The 23202-nt window shown below is 36.7% G+C and overlaps 1 protein-coding gene across 6 annotated transcripts in view; it reads left to right on the top strand.

Annotated features, from left to right (window-relative positions):
- ACBD6 (acyl-CoA binding domain containing 6) overlaps positions 1–23202 on the top strand; it is a 236353-nt gene that overhangs the window by 3190 nt on the left and 209961 nt on the right. For all 6 annotated transcript variants that reach the window (XR_010117664.1, XR_010117663.1, XM_063627554.1 and 3 more), the window contains exons 2-3: positions 4533–4597; positions 7671–7767. Coding sequence is in view for 4 of the 6 variants with exons in the window: in XM_063627554.1 (XP_063483624.1) it covers positions 4533–4597; positions 7671–7767 (162 nt within the window). In the remaining 2 variants the exon portion in view is untranslated. The remainder of the gene's footprint in view (positions 1–4532; positions 4598–7670; positions 7768–23202) is intronic.

The following is a 23202-nucleotide window of genomic DNA, read 5'->3' as shown; positions in this document are numbered from 1 at the left end:
ACTTTGTCCTAATAACATTAGAGTGAAACTTTTGATTATTTAACAAATATTTACTGAGAATCATATTTTAGGACCTGTAATATGTCTGATGATTCTCTGGGCAGTATGAGACTAATTTTCCCCAAATTCTCTGGAAAATATTATTTTTCCTTCTAGGACGTATCTTTATTGATATTGGTGTCATTATTAAATACTATATTTCTAAGTCATCAGTGAACTGTAGTCACCTATCGACTTGGGAACCATTCTGTCTCAGGTATACTCACTTCATCCAGATAATATGAAAGAGGGATGTCTCTCATCCTTTCGAGAACTTGACTTTAGGGTGTTTAGAGATATTCTGTATCTGAAAATAAAATTCTGCATTATTAGAGAATAATATGCTTACTTATATATGACACTGGGCCACAGTTTTCATCAATCTCCTAAATATTTTTGACAAAATTCTGAGATAGTGTTAAGAATAGCATCTTTGATAGAATAATAAAGTTGAAAGTCCAATATCATTTCTGCATATTGGATCAAAATTTATAAAATAACGTTTTGTATTCAGAATAGCACCCTATTTTGTAGGCTGGATGAGGTTGTTGGCAGGAAGATAATAAAAATAAGCTGAGATACAAACCTTATTTTCTCAGGGAGAGCTCTAAACTTAGCATCATAGCTTTATTAGCCTCAGATAAGCCTATGGCTTTAAAATAATCTTTTAATAAAGTTTCAACAAAATCAAAGGAATGAACAATTTTTTGGTCCCTGTTTACATCAGCCTACACTCTCCCTCCTAAAGATAGCTAATTGACAGCTGTGAAAACTGGAGAGTAATGAAAATTTGTGAATTCCTGTTGACTTCATAAGATACTATTTAATAATACTTTTTTTTTTTTTTGAGACAGAGTTTTGCTCTGTCATCCAGGCTGGAATGCAGTGGCGTGATCTGGGCTCACTGCAACCTCCGCCTCCTAGGTTCAAGCGATTCTCTTGCCTCAGCTTCCCGAGTAGCTTTGATTACAGGGAATCTGCCACCGCACCTGACTAATTTTTGTATTTTTAGTAGAGATGGGGTTTCACCATGTTGGCCATGGTTGACCAGGCTGGTCTCGTGATCTCAGGTGATCCGCCTGCCTTGGCCTCCCAACGTGCTGGGGTTACAGGCATGAGCCACCGTGCCTTAATACTACTTTATTAAATATTAACCCTTGAGTCAAGTCTTACATTTTGTTTGATGAGATGGGAAGTACACACAAAGTACTTCTGCTGCATACTGAATTATGTTAACTATTTTGAGGAAAAGCACTTGTGTAATTTCTGAGTTCCAAAATGAACTATATACTTTTTTCCATTTTTACTTAACAACTCACAGATAATTATACCTACTCAAATTTGGGTATTTGGCAGGTAGTTTCTTAAAAATGAACGAGGCCGGACGCGGTGGCTCACACCTGTAATCCCAGCACTTTGAGAGGCCGAGGCGGGTGGATCACGAGGTCAGGAGATCGAGACCATCCTGGCTAACACAGTGAAACCCCGTCTCTACTAAAAATACAAAAAAATTAGCCGGGCGAGGTGGCGGGCGCCTGTAGTCCCAGCTACTCGGGAGGCTGAGGCAGGCGGCCTGAACCCGGGAGGGGGGGGGGGGGGCGCGGAGCCTGCAGTGAGCCGAGATCGCGCGGCTGCACTCCAGCCTGGGCGACAGCGAGACTCTGTCTCAAAAAAAAAAAAAAAAAAAAAAAAAAATGAATGAAATAAGCCTGTCACTTCAAGGAAAACAACTCAAGTATTTGTTGCCAGTAATAACATTTGAACCTTCAAGTGAAAATGGGAAATTTGGAAAATCTGTATCTGCCACCATGAGCTTGACAGCTTCCCAGTACTTAAAAATTTTTTTGATGGGATAAGTGGTGACAGTCATGAATGTGAACATTTGCTATTATATCATGAAATGTGTCAACATTTGAAAAGTCTGTGTAACTCAGTAAACCATATTTTCTAAATATTTCATGGAATGATGTTACAAATTATGTGTTGGTAAAAGATGCCTTTCAAAGTGCAAGTCAGACCAATGGATTTCAGTGTTAACAGTATGAAAAATTCATTGATATGAGTTCAGATTCCTCATTGCAACTGACCTTAAGCTACCATCTGTTAGGTTTTGGCATAGTATCAAAGAAGAATAGCTACAATTATCTGAAAATGCTGCTAAAATACTTCTCTCTTTTCTAACAACATATCTGCGTGAAGCCGAATTTTCTTCATATACTTCAACCAAAACAACATATTGCAGTAGACTGGATGCAGCAGTAGATATGCAAATGCAACTGGCTTCTACTAAGCGAGGCATTAAAAAAATTAAAAAGTGCTACTTTTCTCACTAATTTTTTTAGAATATGTAGTTATTTTGCATGAAATGTTATTTATGTTAACATCTAATGGGTTTATTATTTTTAAATTGAATTAATACACATTTTTTAAATGTCCCAGTTTTAATTTCTAATGTGGTAAATATCAATAGATATAACCCATATAAATGATGGCTCTTTAGGATTCTTAATTTCTGAGAGTATAAAGGGATTACAAGACTAAAAAATTTGAAAACTGCTGCCCTAAGTTCCTTTTTCATGGTCAGAGGTGGCTTACCATCACCACATGTATATCCTATCCAGGGCAAAGGGAAAGGAGAAGACAAGCTCCTTTTCTTTTTAAGGAAGGTATTTGTATCACTCTTCCACACATCCAGTCCCCAGAACCTAGGCAGAAGTTGGATGGCCATGTATAATGTTTAGCTGGATGATCATGTGTCCAGCTGAGACTTCTGTTACTATAGGAGAAATGGAGAACTATTGGCATTTGTTTCTGCCACTGGATAGTGTCTGGATAAAAAACAAAAATAGTTATTATTGCTATTTTTATGTCTTAAAGTTTATACAATTTATCTCATTTAATATTTTTAACAGTCTGGTAGTTCATGTGATTTTAGAGAGTCCAGAATTGAAGCCCAGACTCTATTTAGCAGTTAAGACAGAATGATGTAGTAAAGGGATATTGCGCTTTGGAGTCAAACACTCTTGGATTTAAATCTGGACTACTAATTCGGGATATACTAATGTGTGAACTGAGACAACCCTCCTGAGCTTCTCTCTTCATTTATAAAATGAGTTTGTGATGGCATACCTAGCAGGATTTTTTTTTTTTTTGGCCCATTCGAGATAAAATATGTGAAGTGTTTGGTCTATGGTGATTGTTCAAGAAATGTGGCTCCTTCTTTCTCACCCTTTATTCTCTCTATTCCATCATAACAGGGCTGCTTCTATGTAGGTATACATTTTAATAACAGCATAGGGCCATGCGATTAATCGCTAAGCAAATGATAGAGGTGGTAATTGTTATGAATTCAGAGGTAGATAAGATCATTGTAGACTGAAAGGGTTCTTAGAATCTGAAATCTGAGTAGAACTGGAAGGTCGTGCAGCATCTTGAGAAGCTGAGGAAAGAAGAAAAGGCATTTCAGGTGAGTGGAGTAACAAGCAAAACCCTGAACTAGGAATACCTAAGGCAGTCAGTAGATCATTCTGGTTAGGTGAAGGCATCAGTTAGAGTAATGGGAGACAGTGGGAAAATCCCTGAGAAGTAGATAGGTTCTGTGGATGAGTTAAGAACAGTTATAGGCTCTATTCTAATAGAAAGATGAGGCTTTACACAAAACTTTCTAACATATGGTAGAAAAAGTGAAAAGTACCATAAAAGATATATAGAGTAAATGCTCTTAAGAGTTCATAAGGAAGGAAGATGACTTCTGGCAGTGGGAATCAGGGCCTGTATAGTGAATTCTACACTTGTGTGAATTTCATTTATGCTTATTCTGAATGAAAATGTCACTGTTCAATTTAACTACAAATGTCATTTGAGGATTATAATTAAATATTGACCTCAAACAAAAGATGATAAGACTATTGTAGAAAAATAGAATTGTATTTTTGAGAACCCCTGAAATTTTTTGCATGGCTTTTGGCATCCAAATTTATATTGATGAATTTCATAATAGGGCACTTTAAAAGTAGTACACTTTTTTCCCTGGAATTTTGGAGAGTTAAAATGCTAATAGAGTTATGAGAATCAGCATGAAAAAATAGTGTTATGAATTCTGATAAATTATGAATTCTAAACCTTATTAATTGCATGTTAAAAAATTCTTTTACTTTATACATGGTAATAAAGAGTATATAATCTATATTGATAACTTGTCTTCTATATAATCTACTAACTTCAAAATGCAACCGTTTATCACAGTTTTTCTGTATTACAGTATTAGATAATAGTTGTTTAATGCAGTAAGCCAAAGTAGGCTGTATGTAATATTTGATTCTGTTTGGGTTTTTTTGTTTGCTTTGGCAAAGAATGTTAAATTTTGCTATTCCATATAGATGCAAATATTTTCCAACCTATGGTTACTGAATATACATAATACATTTGAAAAGGAAAAGTTTCCCAGACATTTCTTTGAAAAATAAGTTCTTGATTTTCCTTCTCTCATTTAGGTCAAAGTTGGAAATTGTAATACTCCTAAACCAAGCTTCTTTGATTTTGAAGGAAAGCAAAAATGGTAAGGAATTCTTGGGATCTTTAATGAGGTTGTTGGAAATGGTTCAGGTGTTTAGGAATTAGAAAGCAGTGAGCTGATTAAAGAATTATTTTTATATTAATCTCTCTGCTGTAGATTGTACTAATGACAGGCAATTGGGAGAGATTAAAGAAATCTACTTTTAGCTAAGTCTTCTGAAGGATTCTTATGCTAGCATGTTGGAGTATAAGTGGTTCACAACAGACATACATGCCTTACATTTTAATACCATGAGAGCTATTGCTTGAGATTTTCCTTTCCTGTCATTCAGCCCCTAATGGATCACCACTTCTCCCCTCTGGAGGGATTTTTGGAAGAAGGCCAGAATGATGGGAAGGGCAGAAGAGCAGGATAAATCCCCATTTTTCACCCATCTTCCTTGTCCCGGTTTTATCTCCCTGTCTCTTGCTACTTACTCTTGTGTTCCTTGCCCCACCCATGCCACAGTAAATAACTGCTTATAGTACTCTTGGGAAGAAGGGAAAAATTCAGTGAAAAGCCAAAACCAGATACTAACTTCTCTTCTTCTCTGAGTATATAAAAAAAAGAGTATACTTTTGCAAACTTTTTTAACTTATAATTCAGAAGTTCCCCCTTGTCATTTATGAGACCTTATCTTCTCTTACCTTGTCTAAGTGAAAAAAGAGAAATTGTATACAACTGGGAATCTTAGTTATAGAAGGGAAGGCTTTGGAGCATCAGCCCTGGAATTAAAAGAAGGTTAGAAGGTAGAGTTAAAAAAGAAAAAAGATAAAATATGGTTATAGAGAGAGGAAGTGATAAAATATGAGTTCTGACTTTACATTCTAGAGCAGTCTCACATAAAATCTGGTCCCCTGGATACATTTCCTGCCTGCCGACCGTTTGTTACCTAACTGTTAGGAGATACAGAGCTTGAACCCACATGTAAATCACGTATGTCACTAACCACGCTGTTTAGTTCAGCTGATTTTTTTTTGTATAGGACAGTCTCAGTGAAGGAAGCAGTGCATTGATTATATTCTTGCACAAGTTTTTTGGTTGATGATAACCAACCAACATATTATTACTGTTCTAAAGAATACGTGATGTTAACGTTTACTGTGAGTTTTTTGTTATAATTTATGAAATTTTATACCTTTATTTTTTTTCAGTGCTTTGCCTGTTTCTCCATTGTTTTTAGCAATTAAAAAGTTCAGGTTTTATAGCCACCATAATATAATAGTTTAGGCAAGAACATCAACGAATGACTAAATATTAGATGACAAAATATTGGGGAACTATTGGAGAAAAACTATTGAGGAAAAGTGTTGTTAAAATGCTAGGTGAAAAACTATTGGGGAGCAAAACCATAGGTTACAGGCTGACCCACTGTTTACTTTTTAATTATGAGGGAGAAACCTGACAGTTACTGCCGTTACCAAGCCATGAATCTTATTGATGATGGGACAGACTGACATCATGTGCCCCCAGTGTGATGCATTGAAAAGGGCATGTCACCTATATATTACTCTGCTGAAATAATTTAACCCAATTCTAATCATGATTAATCATTTTTGGCAAGAACACTATGTAGGTAAGCAAACAATTAGACAAATTCAAATTGAGGGATATTTTATAAAACAGTTGGACTCTTAAAAAAAAAATACCAACAATGTGGAAGACAAAAAAGCTAAAGATACATGAAACTCAATGCTGTGTGTGGATCTTGATTGGTTCCTGGTGTGGGAGAAGAAAGCTATAAAGGACATTATTGGGACAATCAGGAAAATCTGAATGTATAGCCTCTATATTATATAATAGTAATTGATGATAAATTTCCTGAGTTTGTGTAAGCTGATTTAGGGGTGAAGTGTTATGATGCATATAAGTAATTCTTAAGGAATTCAGTGAAAATAAATTTAGAAAACCTCAGAAAGATGTTATATTCATCATAGAAGCAGGAAGGTAGTGAAAAAAAATGTGGGATTGAGTTCTGTTTGACAGCAAATCAGGGAAATCGAGAAACCCTGGTTGGAATTTAGAAAGAACTGGCAGGGAAAAACCAAGAAGAAGGCCTGTCTTGGCCTGTGGGGGGGGCGGGGGTGGGGGAAGATGACCCAAAAGGAAGCTCAGGACTAAAATGTTGCTTTTGCCATTTATATTGTAGGAAGTCCCTAACTTACTCATTAGTATTCTTTAGTTGTTTTGTTTTTGGTTTTTTGGTTTTTTTTTTGAGACAGAATTTTGCTCTGTTTCCCAGACTGGAGTGCGGTGGTGCCATCTCAGCTTACTGCAACCTCCGCCTCCCAGGTTTAAGCAGTTCTCCTGCCTCGGCCTCCGGAGTAGCTGGACTACAGGCACACACCACCACGCCTGGCTAATTTTTGTATTTTTAGTAGAGATGGGGTTTCACCATGTTGGCCAGGCTGGTCTCAAACTCCTGACCTCAGGTGGTCCACCTGCCTCAGCCTCCCAAAGTGCTGGGATTACAGGCATGAGCCACCAAGCCTGGCCAGTATTCTTATTTCTGCCCTCAACATCCCTTACTTTTGAAGTCCCAGACTAAGTCCCCAGGATCAGTTACTAGAAGCTTATAGATGAGATAACAGCAGAAAGGGAAGGTGGATTTCTTGTATCTTAGTAAGAAGTTTGATGCATTTTCCTTGGGAATAATTTTTTTTTTATGTGATGATTAGTTTCTGTACGACCAAAATGCCATAAGCACAGTTAATTTATGAGAATAATCTCTATTAGTCTGTAGATCATATATCCTCAATAGAGGTGAAATTTGGTTTGAGAAAGTTATAAAATCTTAGATTACAGTGGTTTGTGCATTGTATCTGTGTTTTTAAAATTTCATGGGAAGGGAGATTAGGAAAAAAAATGTCTGAAAAGGCTGCTTAGGTAGGGCAATAAGGTCTGTATAGCTCTAGACCAATGTAAATGCAAAAAGACAGAACTTCTCTATCCATAGTTTATTATAATCTATATTCAGAGACCCTTGAAATGTGCATATGATTTTTTTAATAATAAGAAAAATGCTGTTTGTGTTATTTGCATAATGACAGGCCATTTTGGATATTCCATATTGTAGGGAAGCATGGAAAGCACTTGGTGATTCAAGCCCCAGCCAAGCAATGCAGGAATATATCGCAGTAGTTAAAAAACTAGATCCAGGTTGGAATCCTCAGGTAAGACTTAATGATTATAAATAATACTTTCCAAAAACTTATGATCTTTCTCTGAAATAAATGTCTAAAACTAAGCTTAGTTTTAAGTAACATGCTTAAAGTTTTACTTTCTTGAAATATTTTAAAGTTATTGTAATATTTATCTAATAAAATAATTGCTGGCCAGGTGTGGTGGCTCATACTTGTAATCCCAGCACTCTGGGAGGCCAAGCCAGGTGGTTCACCTGAGGTAAGAGTTCAAGACCGGCCTGGCCAACATGGTGAACTCTCATCTCTACTAAAAATACAAAAATTAGCTGGACGTGGTGGTACACACCTGTAATCCCAGCTACCCAGGAAGCTGAGGCAGGAGAATTGATTGAACCTGGGAGGCTGAGGCTGCAGTGAGCCAAAATCAGGCCACTGCACTCCAGCCTGGGTGACAGTGTGAGACTCCATCTCGGAAAAATAAAAAAAAATTAATAATAATTACTTAAATAGTAATATAACCAGCTACTGAGGCTGAGAACGTCTCTGAGTTGCAGAGTTTTTGAAAGCAGAAAAATTTGAATTACGTAAGAATTGGAAAGAGTTTAACTTGAGATTATCATGCTGGAAAAAAGAAGGTTACTCTTGAATTTCTTTTTTATGATCACCTTCTATGCAAGGGCAAAATGCTTATTAGGGATAAAAGATGAATAAGACATGATTTCTGCCATTATGTAGTTTATAGTGTAATAGAGAAGATAAAACATCAAAATATATATCTTTAATAGTGTAAAACAATCATAATGTAAATGTAGGGAATCCAGCAGGAAAAGAGATTGCTTTGGACTTTGGAAGCATTGGATATTGTTCACTTAAATATACCCTGTTTTTCTCATATACTTATTGGAGAACATCTAGAAAGAATTTAATAAAGGTGAGGTTACTATTTAAGAATATTGTGAAATGATTAACAGGTATTTCAGTGAGATAGAGGTTGCATTGTACCACGTAAAAAATGCAAATTGAATTTTTTTCAATAAAAAAAGGCCAAACATTTTAGCAGTTAATGAATTAAACAATTTTCAATGTTTTTGTAATAATTACATAATTTCATGGGTACATAGTTGTTACTGGTATGAAGGAATTTGTTCCATTAATCATGGAATCTTAAAAATCTCAGACTTGTTAGGAACTTTAAAAGATTATATATTATGACATATTAAAAATGTATCTTAAGAGTACAAAGTGGGAGAGATAACCAACTTTGGATATCTTTAATGATATGACTGCCTTTTAGAAGTCATTGAAAAATTTTTTTTTTTTTTTTTTTTTTTTTGAGACAGAGTCTCACTCTATCACCTCTATCACTCAGACTAGAGCACAGTAGTAGGATCTTGGCTCAATGTAACCTCCACCTCCCAGGTTCAAGTGATTCTCCCACTTCAGCCTCTGGAACTACGGGTGCACACCACTACACCTGGCTAATTTTTAAATTTTTTTTTCTTTTTTTTTTTTTTTTTTTTTTTTTTTTTAGTAGAGATAGGGTTTTGCCATGTTGGCCAGGCTGATCTTGATCTCCTGACCTCATCTGATCCACCCGCTTCGGCCTCCTAAAGTGCTGGGATTACAGGCGTAAGAAATTTCCTTATGTTTCTGATGTGCATGAGTCTTCATTTTCAGAAATTTTCTATTTTACTATCTTTTATAAGACACCAAATGTGCATACAAATATGTATCTCAAGGTTCTGAGGGCTTAAAATCTGAAAATCAGTGCTCAAAACAGGTGCCCCCTGAGCTGAACTCAGCCTGAACAACTGTCGCCCAATGTTTAAAAATGAAACAAAACTTGAATGTGAGTGACTTTAGGCAGAGTATTTTTCAGGTCCAGTCATTGTGTTCTCATCCTTCCCTGTTGATTTATACTACACTATTGGTGTAGTATATGAAGGCATTACTTCATATACTTCATAGGCATAAAATGCCTATGAAGGCATTTTAGTTTATAAATTCTGATAAAAGACAGAATTTATGATTTCTTACCTTCAGTACTTTAGTAAAATTTTGTTAACTATTACTCTTAAAATGCTTGCAAGCCAAATGCAGTGGCTCACGCCTGTAATCCCAACAGTTTGGGAGGCTGAGGCGGGTGGATCACCTGAGGTGAGGAGTTCGAGACCAGCCTGACCAATATGGTGAAACCCCGTCTCTAATAAAAAATGCAAAAATTAGCCAGCAATGGTGGCAGGTGCCTGTAGTCCCAGCTACGCGGGAGCTTGAGGCAGGAGAATCGCTTGAACCCGGGAGGCAGAGGTTGCAGTGAGCCGAGGTTGTGCCATTGCACTCCAGTCTGGGCGACAGAGCAAGACTTCATCTCAAAAAAAAAAAAAAAAAAAGACTTGCAGATTCCAAACAGATGTTAAGGATGCTTTTAAAAAATGTCTAAATCTAACCTATTGAACATATTCTTGAGTAAACCACCAAGCAGAACCAAAGGCACTTTTATATTCTTTAATTAATTATTTAATGCATTAAATAATAAACTTTAAAAAATTAATACATTAAATAACATTAAAAGAATATATACCATACTATTCTAAAAGTATTTTAACATTGGAATCCAGTTGTAAGGAGGAATTTTATTTTTTATTTACATTTTAGTTTTTAGTTTAAACAGTGAGCTGGTCCCCTTTGACTCATAGTTTTTTTTTTTTTTGTCTTTTAAACTGTTAGGAGGCAGATCACAACCTCCATCTCAGAAGAGATTTGGCATTTAGTTCATTATCTTTTAGGTTAAATAATAATTTTCTTTTGATATTCTAAAAAATAAAATAAGAACAACACTCGTTCTGAATGTGCTGAGTTCTTTTTTTATTTTTTGAGATGCAGTCTCTCTCTGTCACCCAGGCTGGAGTGCAGTGGCACAATCTCAGCTTACTGCACCCTCCGCCTCCCAGGTTCAAACAATTCTTCTGCCTCAGCCTCCTGAGTAGCTGGCATGAGCCACTGCACCTGGGCTGAATGTGCTGAGTTCTTTACATGTATTGTCTTTTGGTATCTTCACAAAAAGGCTTCACAGTTAGAAACTACTATAATCTGCATTTTAAAAATAAGGAAATTCAGACACAGAGAGATTTAGTAACTTGCCTAAAATTAACCAGCTAAAGCCAGGTGTGGTGGCTCACTCCTACAATTCCTATAATTTGGGAGGCTGAGGCAGGAGGATCACTTGAGGCCAGGAGTTTGAGAGCCGCCTGGGCAACAAAGCAAGACCCCATCTCTATTTTAAAAAAACTAAACAAATTAGCCAGGCACGGTGGTGTGCCCTGTAGTCTCAGCTACCTAGGATACTGAGGTGGGAGGATCCATTGAACGCAAGAGTTCAGGGTTGCAGTCAGCTGTGATTGCACCACTGCACTCCAGTCTGGGTGACAGAGTGAGACCCCATCTCAAAAAAAAAAAAGCCAACTAACAAAAGATGGCACTGGATTTAGACCTATATTTATATGAGTCCAGAGCCCTGTTGTTAACCACTCTGCTATCTGTTCTACAGCTGATATTGGAAATATATCTATAAGGTGTAAACTTAAGTGTATGTATAGATGTAAAAAATTCAAGGCAGCCATTATTTTTGTCAAAGTTCTGTGGTACCTTGAGGTATAAAACAATGCTTTAAAATTCATCTTTAAAAATGACTATGCTTTCTGTTATGTGTTTCATCTTATCTCAACACTATGTTGTTCAATGTCTACTATAATTAAGGCAATTATTTTGCCTTTGTTTTGGGGGGAGGGTAAGTTTTTTTCGTTTTGTTTTTAAAGTTTCGAATAATATAAGGAACTTCTGTAAGGCCTTTATCCAGATTCACCACTAGTTATATTTGCTTTATCGTTCTCTTTCTTTACACATAGACGCACATGTATGTAACACACACACGCACACACACACACACACACATAAATACATTTTTTCCAAATTGTTTGAGATAACTTGGAGACATCATGTTCCTTTATCACTGGTTCGGAATTTTTTTCCTAAGAAAAAGAACCTTTTCTTATGCAGTGGTCCCTCCTTATCAGGGGAAACATTCCAAGACCCCCAGTGAGTACCTGAAACTGTGGCTAGTACTAACCTGATTGCTGTCAGTTGGAAAACATTTCTGTGCATGTCTTCAATCCACAAAGTAAATGTTTTTGTCTTCTATACTGAGTACTTATGTTACATTATGGCTGTAACTTTTGTAGTTTATGGTGTAACAGGAAAACTAGCACAAGTTTTTTTTTCCTTCACAATTTCTTGGATAGAAGATTTGTTCTTACTATAGACCTTAGTAACCTCAGCATACGATTTTTTTCTTTCCTTAAGTTGAGAACTTTTACCTTTTCACCTAAAGGAAGCAATTTATGGCTTCTCTTTGGCACACTGAATTGCCAGTATCACAACTCTTGTACTTTGGGGCCATTATTAAGTAAAATAATGGTTACTTGAACACAAATATGATACTGCAACAGTTGACAGTCGATCGGATAACCTTGAAGGGAACTAAGTGACTAATGGGCAGGTAGCATATACAGTGCGACTATACTGGCTAGACAAAAGGATGATTTGTGTACTAGGTGGGATGGAGTGGGTTGGAGTGGAGGGCGTGAGATGGTGTGAAATTTCATCACACTGCCCAGAATGGTGCACAGTTCAAAACTTAGGAATGGTTTATTTCTGGAATTTTCCATTTCATATTTTGGGTTGGCAGTGGGTAACTGAAACGGTGGAAAGTGAAACTGTGGATAAAGGAGGGCTACTGTATAAGTATACTATAATGATCAAAATCAGCAATTTTAACATTGATTTAGTATTGTCAAGTGTGTAGTCCATATTCAAATTTATCATTATAATGATAATGTCCTTAATAATGCCCTTCATAGTTATTCTTCAAATGCTGATCCATCTTCTAATGCAGGGTCATGCATCGTATTTAGTTGTCATGTATCTTTAGTCTCCTCTAATGGAGCAGTTTCTCAGCCATTTTTTTCCCTTTCTTGCCCATGATACTTTTGCAGATTACAGACCAGTTGTTTTGTAGAATGTCTTTTATTTTGAGTTTGCCTGGTGTTTCTTTATAATTAGATTTAGATTATACATTTTTAGGAAGAATACCACACAATTTTGTCTTCCTCAATGCATCATACCAGGAGGTACATGATATCTGTTTGTCGCAATATTGGGATGTTAACTTTGATCACTTAGGTAAGGTGGTGTCTGCCAGACTTCTCTACTAGGAAGTTCCTATTTTTCCCTTTGTAATTAATGGGAAGTTAATTCCTTTTGTAATTAATTAGTGAGCACTTTGTGGGGAAACAGTTTGGACTATGTAAATATCCTTTTCCTAGTCAGATTTCACCCACTAGTTTTAATATTTGTGAATTTTTTTTTAACTCCATAATTTTGTCTTCATTTTTTAGCATTCCACTGTAAGGATGGACTTTCCCTTTCTGCCCATTTATTCATTGTCGAGAACTTTCCTCCCATTTATTTATTTATTCGTTGTCAAGAACTGTGAAAGGTCTGAGATTTTACTCTACCTGGAAGCTAGTAAGTTAGCCTGTTACTGTTTCTTAGATGCTGGCAGAAAGCATAAGACTCTTGGGTCAGAGTCAAAGGACTTTATTATTCATGGCATGGCAAACTGTATGAGCTTCATTTAGTTTGCATTGATTTTTTTGTGTCCCTCAAATTCCACAGGGATGATGCAGGTGGGCCTAGCTGGATTCTTACATATGCAGTGTATTGTGCTATAGGGAAGGAGCACTGAGCTATGGGGATTGACCACTTTTTTAGCAGGTGGAAGCAAGCCTGATTGTTGTCAGGGGATGGAGATATGTTACCTCATCCCTGAAGATGGCTTTCTGCATACACAATCCTGAGAAATGGCCCAGGTAAAGAATGGTCAGGGCCTGGTCTGTTGAACAAGAATGTGTAGGGACACCCAGGGCTCATAGTAGATTGCCTCTCTCAACATTCATGTATTTATATCAGTTTAGACTCATGGATTTTTATTCAGTGGGGTATAATCCATTAAAATTATTATTTTTTTGGCTACTGGGAGTACCTTCAAGATGGTTCCTGTAGTTATATTGGTATAAACTCATGGATTTCTCTTTTATTCAGTGGGGTATAATTCATTAAAAGCATTTATTTGGCCATTTGGAGCTTTTTCAAGATGGCTTCTATGTCCTTTTTGATATGTCCCCATCATTGAGCATTTTCTTACTTCTTGGCACAAGACGTTTCAAGCAGTATTAGTTTCCTAGGGCTACTGTAGTAAAGTACCACAGACGAGTACATTGTGGTTTAAAACAACAGAAAATTATTCTCTCACAGTTGTGGAGGTGTTGGAAAGAAGGTGTTAGCAGAGCCATGCTCCCTGTGAAGGTTGTAGGGAAGAATCATTTCTTGCCTCTTCCAGCTTATGGTGGCCCCAGGCATTGTTTGGCTTGTGGTAGCCTAGCTCCATTCTTAGCCTCTGTCTTCACATGGCTTTCTTCCCTATGTTTCTATATCCAAATCTCCCTCTCCTTTTTCTGGTAGACACTAGTAATTGAATTTAGGGCCCACCTTAATCCAGTATGACCTCATTTTAACTTACATCTGCAAAGATCCTATTTCCAATTAAGGTCTCATTGACAGGCACTTGGGATTAAGATTTGGGCATACCTTTTTGGGGGACACAATTCAGCCCACTACACAGACTTATCTGATGTTTGCTCTGCCTTATCCCTGGAATTGGCTGCTTCTCTTTAACTCTCTAGTAGAGAATAGTATTTAGAAACCAAGGTCTGGATGCTAGGGTATGTTCATTGCTACTGGAGTGTCACTGCTTCTAGGCCCTCTCAGAAGACAGATCTAAAATTACATACCCTCAAATATATGTATCTATAGATATACTTTTTTTTTCCTTTTTGAGACAGAGTCTCGCTGTGTTGCTTAGGCTGGACAGATCTGCAGTGGTGCGATCTCGGCTTGCTGCAACCTCTGCCTCCCGGGTTCAAGCAATTCTCTGCCTCAGCCTCCCGAGTAGCTGGTAGCTGGGATTACAGGCGCCCACCACCATGCCCAGCTAGTTTTTGTATTTTTAGTAGAGACGGGATTTTACCATGTTGGCCAGGCTGGTCTTGAACTCCTGACCTCGTGATCCACCCGCCTCAGCCTCCCAAAGTGCTGGGATTAAAGGTGTGAGCCACCGCGCCCAGCCATACACACATTTTGTATATACATGCATACATAACATATGTATGTATACGTATACATACATACATAGATACACATGTTGAATACATATTCATTGTAGACACAGACGTGTGTATACATGTATTAATACTTATATTACTCTCACACATATATATCCTATATCACTATTTATATATTTATCTACTTATATACTAAAAACCATAAGTTTATATTCATACCTGTAATTCCAACCCAACACTACAGGGTACATGATAGCCTTCCCTCTTTCATATTTGTAACTCCTTTCTCCAACAGAACAATCTTTCTCCCAGTATCCTCAACGTAGTTACTCATTTGCTTAAGTCTAGAATATACAGAAAGTAGTTTCAGAATTTCTAACCTATACCACTGTGAAAAGAAAATTTACCAATAAAGTTCTCTATAGGAGTCTTACTTTGTTTTTTGGCAAAATTTATGTATAGTGAAATGTACAAACATTAAGTGCGTAATTCAATGAGTTTTGACAAATAATGAGGCAGTTTTGTAAAAACTTTGGTGAAATTGGAAAAATAACCGCACCCCAGTCACCTTGCTTCTTGGCTGCTACTAAATTGACTCAATGATCACGTGGAAGGGTAATAATTTTCTTTAGTGTGAATGCCCTGAGCCATGAGGTAACCCTGTTCCGAAGTGGCTTCCTTGCTTGTAAATAAATAATGTTGACATGTAAAGCAGGACCACCAAACTGTAAGTTTTGTAGTAATTTTAATGTTATTTTCCACTCTGGACAAAAAGATGTGTTTTTGTCCCTGATAAATATTAATAGTTCTAGAAGAGGACATTTTCCAAATTAAAGAATTAGGTATTTTTTCATAATTCCCGGGTAGTATCTGATATTTTCCATAGCTCTTTGGAGAAGATTCTTGTTCAAGGTGCATGGGTACTATTTCTTTTGAGTCCTATTATACAAAAGCTTTCAAGTACTAATAGCAGAATGATTACATTTGAGTGTATTTGGTATCTTAGTCATATACATTAGGCAAAAACAAAAAAGCAGCCCATTAATGACATTAATGATCTCTCTAGATATCACTGATTAAAAGATTAATAGTATGTATTTTGCGTGTATAATTGTATCCTAATCTGTAATAGATTACCATTTTATATTGAACCAAATATAAAATGAGGCATTTTGTTCTTAAGGTATTATTGATACTAGTCAGTCATTTATTTCACACATTAGTTTTATACTTACTGTGTGCAAGTTGTAGTTCTAGGGGCTGGGATTTAGCACTGAACACAGCAGAACAACCCCTGCTCTTAGGAAGCTTACAGTCAGACAGAGATAAGTAATAAGGTAAATATTATAGTAAATATTAATAATGTATTGGTAAATGTTGTGTCTTAGAAAGTAATTAGCACTAAAATGGAGAGAAAGCAGGGAAGAAGGATAGGGCACACAGGAGGTAGGGGTACTTTCTTAATTTAAAATAAGATGGTCAGGAGAGGCTTACTGAAAAGGTGACATTGAGCATAGATTGAAATTAAGTGAAAGAATGAGCCATACAGGGGGAAGAACATTGTGTATAGAGGAAACAGCCAGTGCAAGTCTCTAAAGTAGAATCATGCCTGACGTGCTCTAGAAACTGCAACGAGGACTGAATGTATATGAGAACAAGGGGTGGAGAAATAGAAAATGAGGCAGAGTTGGGTACATGGTATATAGCCTGCTGTAAAAAGGATTGTGGCTTTTACTCTGAGAAGCGAAATATACTGATTGTAAACTTGTAAAAAGACTTAGGTATTCCTCCACATTGTCCACTAAATAATATTTTCATGAAAATAATAGAGGCTTATGGAAACAAAAATTCAAACAGTGTGGAAGAGTATAAAATGAAACTTTTAAAACAAGTACCTTGCCCCACACACTCACACACTTTCAGTCCCATTCCCTAGAAGTATCTTCACTTGTGACTGTTTCTGTAATCCTCAGAGCTACCTCCATAACACTGAGCTCTAAATTCTTCTTTTAAAAAAGGTTTTCTTTGAAAATTGAACGTTTGTCTGATATATAGATGAAGGTTAACTTAGTTTCTGCAATTCCACTTCTCTTGTCCTCTTCCTCCGTTTCTACTCGCATCTAGTAAAACCTTTAGTGACCACCAGAGGGAGCAAAGTTCAACATAAGTAAGATGTGTTTTTATTTTCGGGAATTTCTAGTGTTTTCTGTGTGTTTCAGTGGTATTGTTAATACCTTGGTTCTCTCTTGCTTTTTTTTTTTTTTAACTTCTTAGTTCTTTAAAACTTTTATATTTACTCGGGATCTTATTATTAACTTCATTTCTCTTCACCTCACTGATCTGATAATGTTTAGACTAGCATCCACTGTTATTTGTGTGTTGTCCATGGAGAAAAGTAGCATAGATGGGAGAACTGACACTCTCCTCTCTTTAGTTCCAGCAGCCAAATAAGTGGTTGTCTAGCTGTCCAGTATCCATCTAGCCTTTTACAAAATTGGCTGCTGTTCATCTGTGGTTTTTGTAACATCATCTAGTTATCTTTTACCTATAAAAATTATTGAAAGAGTAGATAAATTTATACCTGTTGTTTATACTTACCTATGAAGGCAGTCATAACTTATATAATTTATATTTAAAAAATAACCAGACAGATTTGTTTGTTTTTGACAAAAATGAACCTTTGACTTTTTTCTTGTTATTCAGATCTAATTTTTGTTGACTATAAGGTATTAAATTGAGGTTCTCTAGCTGCCTTATGCTAGAGAATAATTCTTTAAGTTATATATTTCTCATGTATTAAAACTCTCATCTCAGAAAGAAATTCACCTGACTGTTGAACTTGATAGTACTCCATCCAGCCCATAGGCTCTTCAAGGCAAGGACCGTTTCAGATTCGCCTTTGTGTTACTATTTACCACCTACAAAGTTCAGCACAGGACTATGTCGTAGAGGGTACCTAGATTATTCTAATTTCCTTCTAATTCTCTTTTCCAGGGTAAATAACATGAATCCGTTACATTTCTCTCTTAGAGTGTATTTCCAACCTTCTTCTGGTTCTTCTTTTGTTTCTTCAAGTTCCAGGGCATAACTTATGCTCAGTATAAGGGGAATACTTTATTTAATTTAATTAGCATTTTTAGAACATATAGATATGTAGGATGCCATTAGCAATTCCTGAAAAAAGCTACCTGGGAATAAATAGGAAACTTAGCATTTATGGTTAAAGACTAACAGTGTTGCTGAAGAGATTAAAATATACACAGGGAAAGTGAATTTTGAATTAAGATTTGAGTATGGTAAAGGCCACTTTTAAGGTAATAGAAATATTATAAAGCACAAAGTCTGCATGATTAAGTATTTTTTTGCCCCAAGATTCAGCCTGTGTTGATGATTTTCAAACCCGTGTTTCTCCCTATCATTCTTGCAGTTTTAACCACAGCCTGTATTGATTCTAAATTTATTTTTTAGCCCTGATCTTTTCTGTGATCCTGATCAGAGATTAGGGTTTTTAGACCAGGGTCACAAAAAAAAAAAAAAAAAAAAAATCAAAAACAAGTGCCTTCATGGGTCAGGCCATTAACATAAATGAACGAAGTGGGTTTTGATTTATATAGAGAGAATCACAAGGCTGTGGTTTGCAGTGAAGTGTATGCCCTATTTAAAGAGGGGAATTGGAACTTAGCTCCAGCCAGTTATTGCCGTGAATGCTCAGTAGTGCCAGATCTGATATAAAATCTTGATTTTTTTTTTTTTTTTTTTGAGACAGTCTCACTCTGTTGCCAGGCTGGAGTACAGTGGTGCGATCTCGGCTCACTGCAGACTCCGCCTCCCGGGTTCCAGCAATTCTCCTGCCTCAGCCTCCTGGATAGCTGGGACTACAGGCACATGCCACCATGCCCAGTTAATTTTTGTATTTTTAGTAGAGACGAGGCCTCACCATGTTGGTTAGGCTGGTCTCGAACTCGTGACCTCAAGTCATCCACCCACCTCAGCCTCCCAAAGTGCTAGATTACAGGCATGAGCCACCGTGCCCAGCCTGAAATCTCATTTTTTAAGTGACATCTTCCTATTTTTTTTTAAAGTTAAACATAATGTGAGCCTAATCAAGTACTTCTACAAGCTCCATTTGACTTGAAGAACTCTGCCTTTTTGGCTTTGAGTTTCATGTGCTGGAATACTTATTGAGCATTTCTGTTTAGTGTTGCATTGGCACTTCAAACTCAACAGGTCTAAAATAGAACTCATCAACTGTCTACCACCTTACCCTGCCTTCAGATGCCTTCTTCTCCTTCTTTCCTTATTTAATGGTACTGCCATATACTGAGTTCATTCAAGTGAGAAACCTAGCAGTGATCCCTGAATCTTTTCTTACTGCTTTTTCTTAGTGACCTATTTAATTAGTTACTAAGTGTCACTAATTTTATCTTTTAAGTAATCTGCATCTATCACTTTCTTTCTACCCCTACTGCCTCTGTCTTAATATATCATCATCTCTTGCCTAGGCTGTTGCAATGCCTCCTGTATTCTCCCTGTTTTGAGTATGGTCCCTCTCAATTCTGTTTTCCACATTGCTTCTGACGTGACTTATCTGAATGTATGTCTGACCATGTTTACCCCATTTAAAAGTGGTTCCCCTTTACTTACAGGCTAAATTAGCATGACATACAAAGTCCACCATAATCTGGTTTATATCCACACTTGAGTCTCACCTTTTATCCCTCTTCATCTTTTATTTTAGATTCCAGTACTATCAGACTGCTTGTATTTTCTGCTTGTATAATACTTCATTGTGTATATATACCATATTTTATTTATCCATTCATCCATGATAGACATTTAGATTGACTTGTCATCTTTGCCATTGTGAATAGTGCTGCAATAAGCATGCAAGTATTGATTTCTTTAGAGAAGAGGCTTTAAATGAGATTGATGAATATTTTGTTTGTTTTTAGAGACAAGGTCTTGCTGTGTTGCCCAGGCTGGAGTGCAGTGGTGCAATCCTAGCTCATTGCAGCCTCAAACTCCTGGGCTCAAGTGATCTTCCTACCTTGGCCTCCCGAGTAGCTGGGACTGCAGGTGTGTGCTATCACACCAGCTAATTTTCTTTTTCTTTTTCTTTGGTAGAGATGGGGTCTTGCATGTTGCCTGGGCTGATCTTGAACACCTAGGCTCAAGTGATCCTCCTCCCTTGGCCTCTCAAAGTGCTGGTGTTACAGGTGTGAGCCACTGTGCCCAGCCAAATGGATATTTGAAATAGGCATTTCTCTAGTATAAACTTTTTTAAAAAGGGATTTATAGGCCGGGTGCGGTGACTCATGCCTGTAATCCCAGCAGTTTGGGAGGCCAAGGTGGGCAGATCATCTGAGGTCAGGAGTTTGAGACCAGCCTGACCAACATGCTGAAACCCCGTCTCTACTAAAAATACGACAATTAGCCAGGAATGGTGGTACTGTAATCCCAGCTACTTGGGAGACTGAGGCAGGAGAATTGCTTGAACCCAGGAGGCAGAGGTTGCAGTGAGCTGAGATTGTGCCATTGCACTCCAACCTGGGCGACAGAGCATGACTCCATTTAGATAAAAAAAAAAAAAAAAAAAAGATTTATAGAGCGGGAAAATTTTGCTTCAGGAACGAGGCAGAAAGTCCAAAATTCCTTGTCTAGATTGTATTGTTCTAAGTATTATAAATTGAATTGTTGTTTAATTCAGTGGACTATAGAGGGCAGTGTTTCACAGTTTAAAGTTACTGTGATTTTTCCGTGAAACTAAATACACTTGAATTATGCTTATTTTGTGTATTTCTCTAATAGACACACAATAAAAACTATGATTAGAAATTATTTTTAGCTATACTTAATAAAAATACATTTTAATGTAAAATTATAATAATTTCAATAAAGATAATCTTATTCTCTTTACATCCCAAAATGATGTACTTTTGGGATAATAGATTAGAACTAAAAGTGACTTTGTTTTTTTATTCAATCCATGTAAGTTAAGAAAAATAAGCATCATATGGTGATCTAAATTTATTAGAAGATTTAGAGAAAATTACTATCCTGTGCAACTAAAATTTTCTTTTGCAGAATAATTTTTTTTTTTTTTTTTTTTAAGAGATGGAGTCTCACTATGTTGCCTAGGCTAGACCTGAACTCCTGGGCTCAAGTGATCCCCCTGCCTCATCCTTCCAAGTAGCTGGCACTACAGGTGCACACTGCCTTGCCCAGCTCGCTGCAGACTTTTTAAGACTTCTTATTTGTGCATTAGAGCAGGATAAGCTTTTTGCAGATACAACAGTTACACGTTTTAGTAGATTAATTGAATTATGATGTTAAAGCTATAGCTAAAAGAAATAATCTAGAAATAGTTTCTTTCCTGATTGTAATAAAACATTTCTGACTGTTTACATTTTAATAAAAAAGTAAGCTGTGTGTATTAGTTGGGAATTAAGAACTACAACTGCATTTTATCTGTTTTTTAAATTATAAGGAGATTATTTTTTCTACTGAAAAAAACATTTGTTCTAATGATAAACTCTATTATGACATGTTTTGTTACTAGGAACAGAGATTGATTATATTTTGGGCCAAATTTACTAACCTCCATGTAGAGGTAATTTCCAATACAGAAAAGCATGGTGTGTTAGTAAAAACATTTAATGGTCTATCCTACTGACTTTATAAAGAGTTATGCAATATTTAGGAACTGTAGGATTCTTAATGCTTGTGTGTATGCTCTTATATGTGTGTATGTGTTTGTTAGTGGTCCCTGTTTGTGGTTTAAAAACGTATAGCAGTCCTCCCTGATCTATAGTTTTGCTCTCTGAGGGGTTTCAGTCACCTGAGGTCAACAGTGGTCCAAAAATATTAAGTGGAAAATTCCAGAAGTAAACAATTCATAAGTTTTAAATTGCACGCCCTATTGTGATAAAATCTCTCCTGTCCCACTCCATACATGCCTTTGTCAAGATGTATCCATTACCTGTTCCTATATAGGAAAAAACATAGTATATATAGGGCTCTGTAGTGTCTACAGTTTCAGGCATCTACTAGGGGTCTTAGAATACATACCCCATGGATAAGGGGGTATAATGTTATACAAAACATTATATTGTGTAATGTTTTGGTTAGCTTCAGAGGGGAACTGGTGAATAGATATATAATCTGATATATTCATTGGATATTTTCACATTTCTTCCATCCATGTACTTCTTTTGAGTTTTTGAGTTTTCTTGGTTTTTTTTGTTTGTTTGTTTTTGTTTTTTTTTTTTTTTTGAGACAGAGTCTCACTCTGTTGCCCAGGCTGAGCGCAATGGCATGATCTCAGCTCACTGCAACCTCCGTCTCCCGGGTTCAAGCAATTCTCCTGCCTCAGCCTTCCAAGTAGCTGGGATTACAGGTGCCTGCCACCACGCCCGGCTCATTTTTGTATTTTTCGTAGAGACGGGGTTTCACCATGTTGACCAGGCTGGTCTCAAACTCCCGACCTCAGGTGATCCGCCCGCCTTGGGCTTCCAAAGTGCTGGGATTATAGGCGTGAGCCACTGTGCCCAGCTGAGTTTTCTTGTTTTATTTGCCAATTGTACTTTAAAATTTTCTTTTATGATACTTGTCAGTTGAGGAAAAGAAGCACTGTATTAGCCTGTATGTGTGCATAGGCAAAAACCTTTGACAACTTCATTCTTTTTTTAAAAAAAATAATTTACCCATTTATGCCTAGTGTTCTATTACTGGAATGCAAAGCTTGTGGGAGTTATTTACATCCTACTGCTCAAGGTCATTGCCAAGGTCTGATTTTCACAAAAAAAATTTTCAACCTCTGGCATAAATGAGTTAAGGATATAACTTAAACAGAACTTGTGAATGTTTTTTGGCTTCACCTTCCATCTTTAAATAACATCATAGTTTTGCATCAGAGATCTCAAATGATTTTACCTGGGGATAAACTTCTAGTCTTTTCATTGGTGTTGGTGGGACTGGGTTGCATTGGAACCAGATTCGGATTTTGGTATGTGATAGTTGTTTGTTTTGCTGTTTTCCCCTAGCCATAATATATACCTGAGTGCCTAGACATGATAAATGTTATCTTCCAGTTGTCCCGTTTTTCTTTAGGTGGAATTTTAATATATTTGATAACAAATTTAGTGAAACTCTTAATAATCTGTGATATTGATTTAAGTAAAAGGGAAAATGAAAAGTGCCCCACCAACTCTTTGTAGGTGTTATAGCA

Source organism: Symphalangus syndactylus, chromosome 12 (assembly GCF_028878055.3).
Source record: "Symphalangus syndactylus isolate Jambi chromosome 12, NHGRI_mSymSyn1-v2.1_pri, whole genome shotgun sequence".
In the NCBI taxonomy this organism is placed as follows: domain Eukaryota; kingdom Metazoa; phylum Chordata; class Mammalia; order Primates; family Hylobatidae; genus Symphalangus; species Symphalangus syndactylus.
The sequence above is the reverse complement of the archived record's forward strand: the minus strand, read 5'-3'. Positions and strand labels throughout refer to the sequence as shown.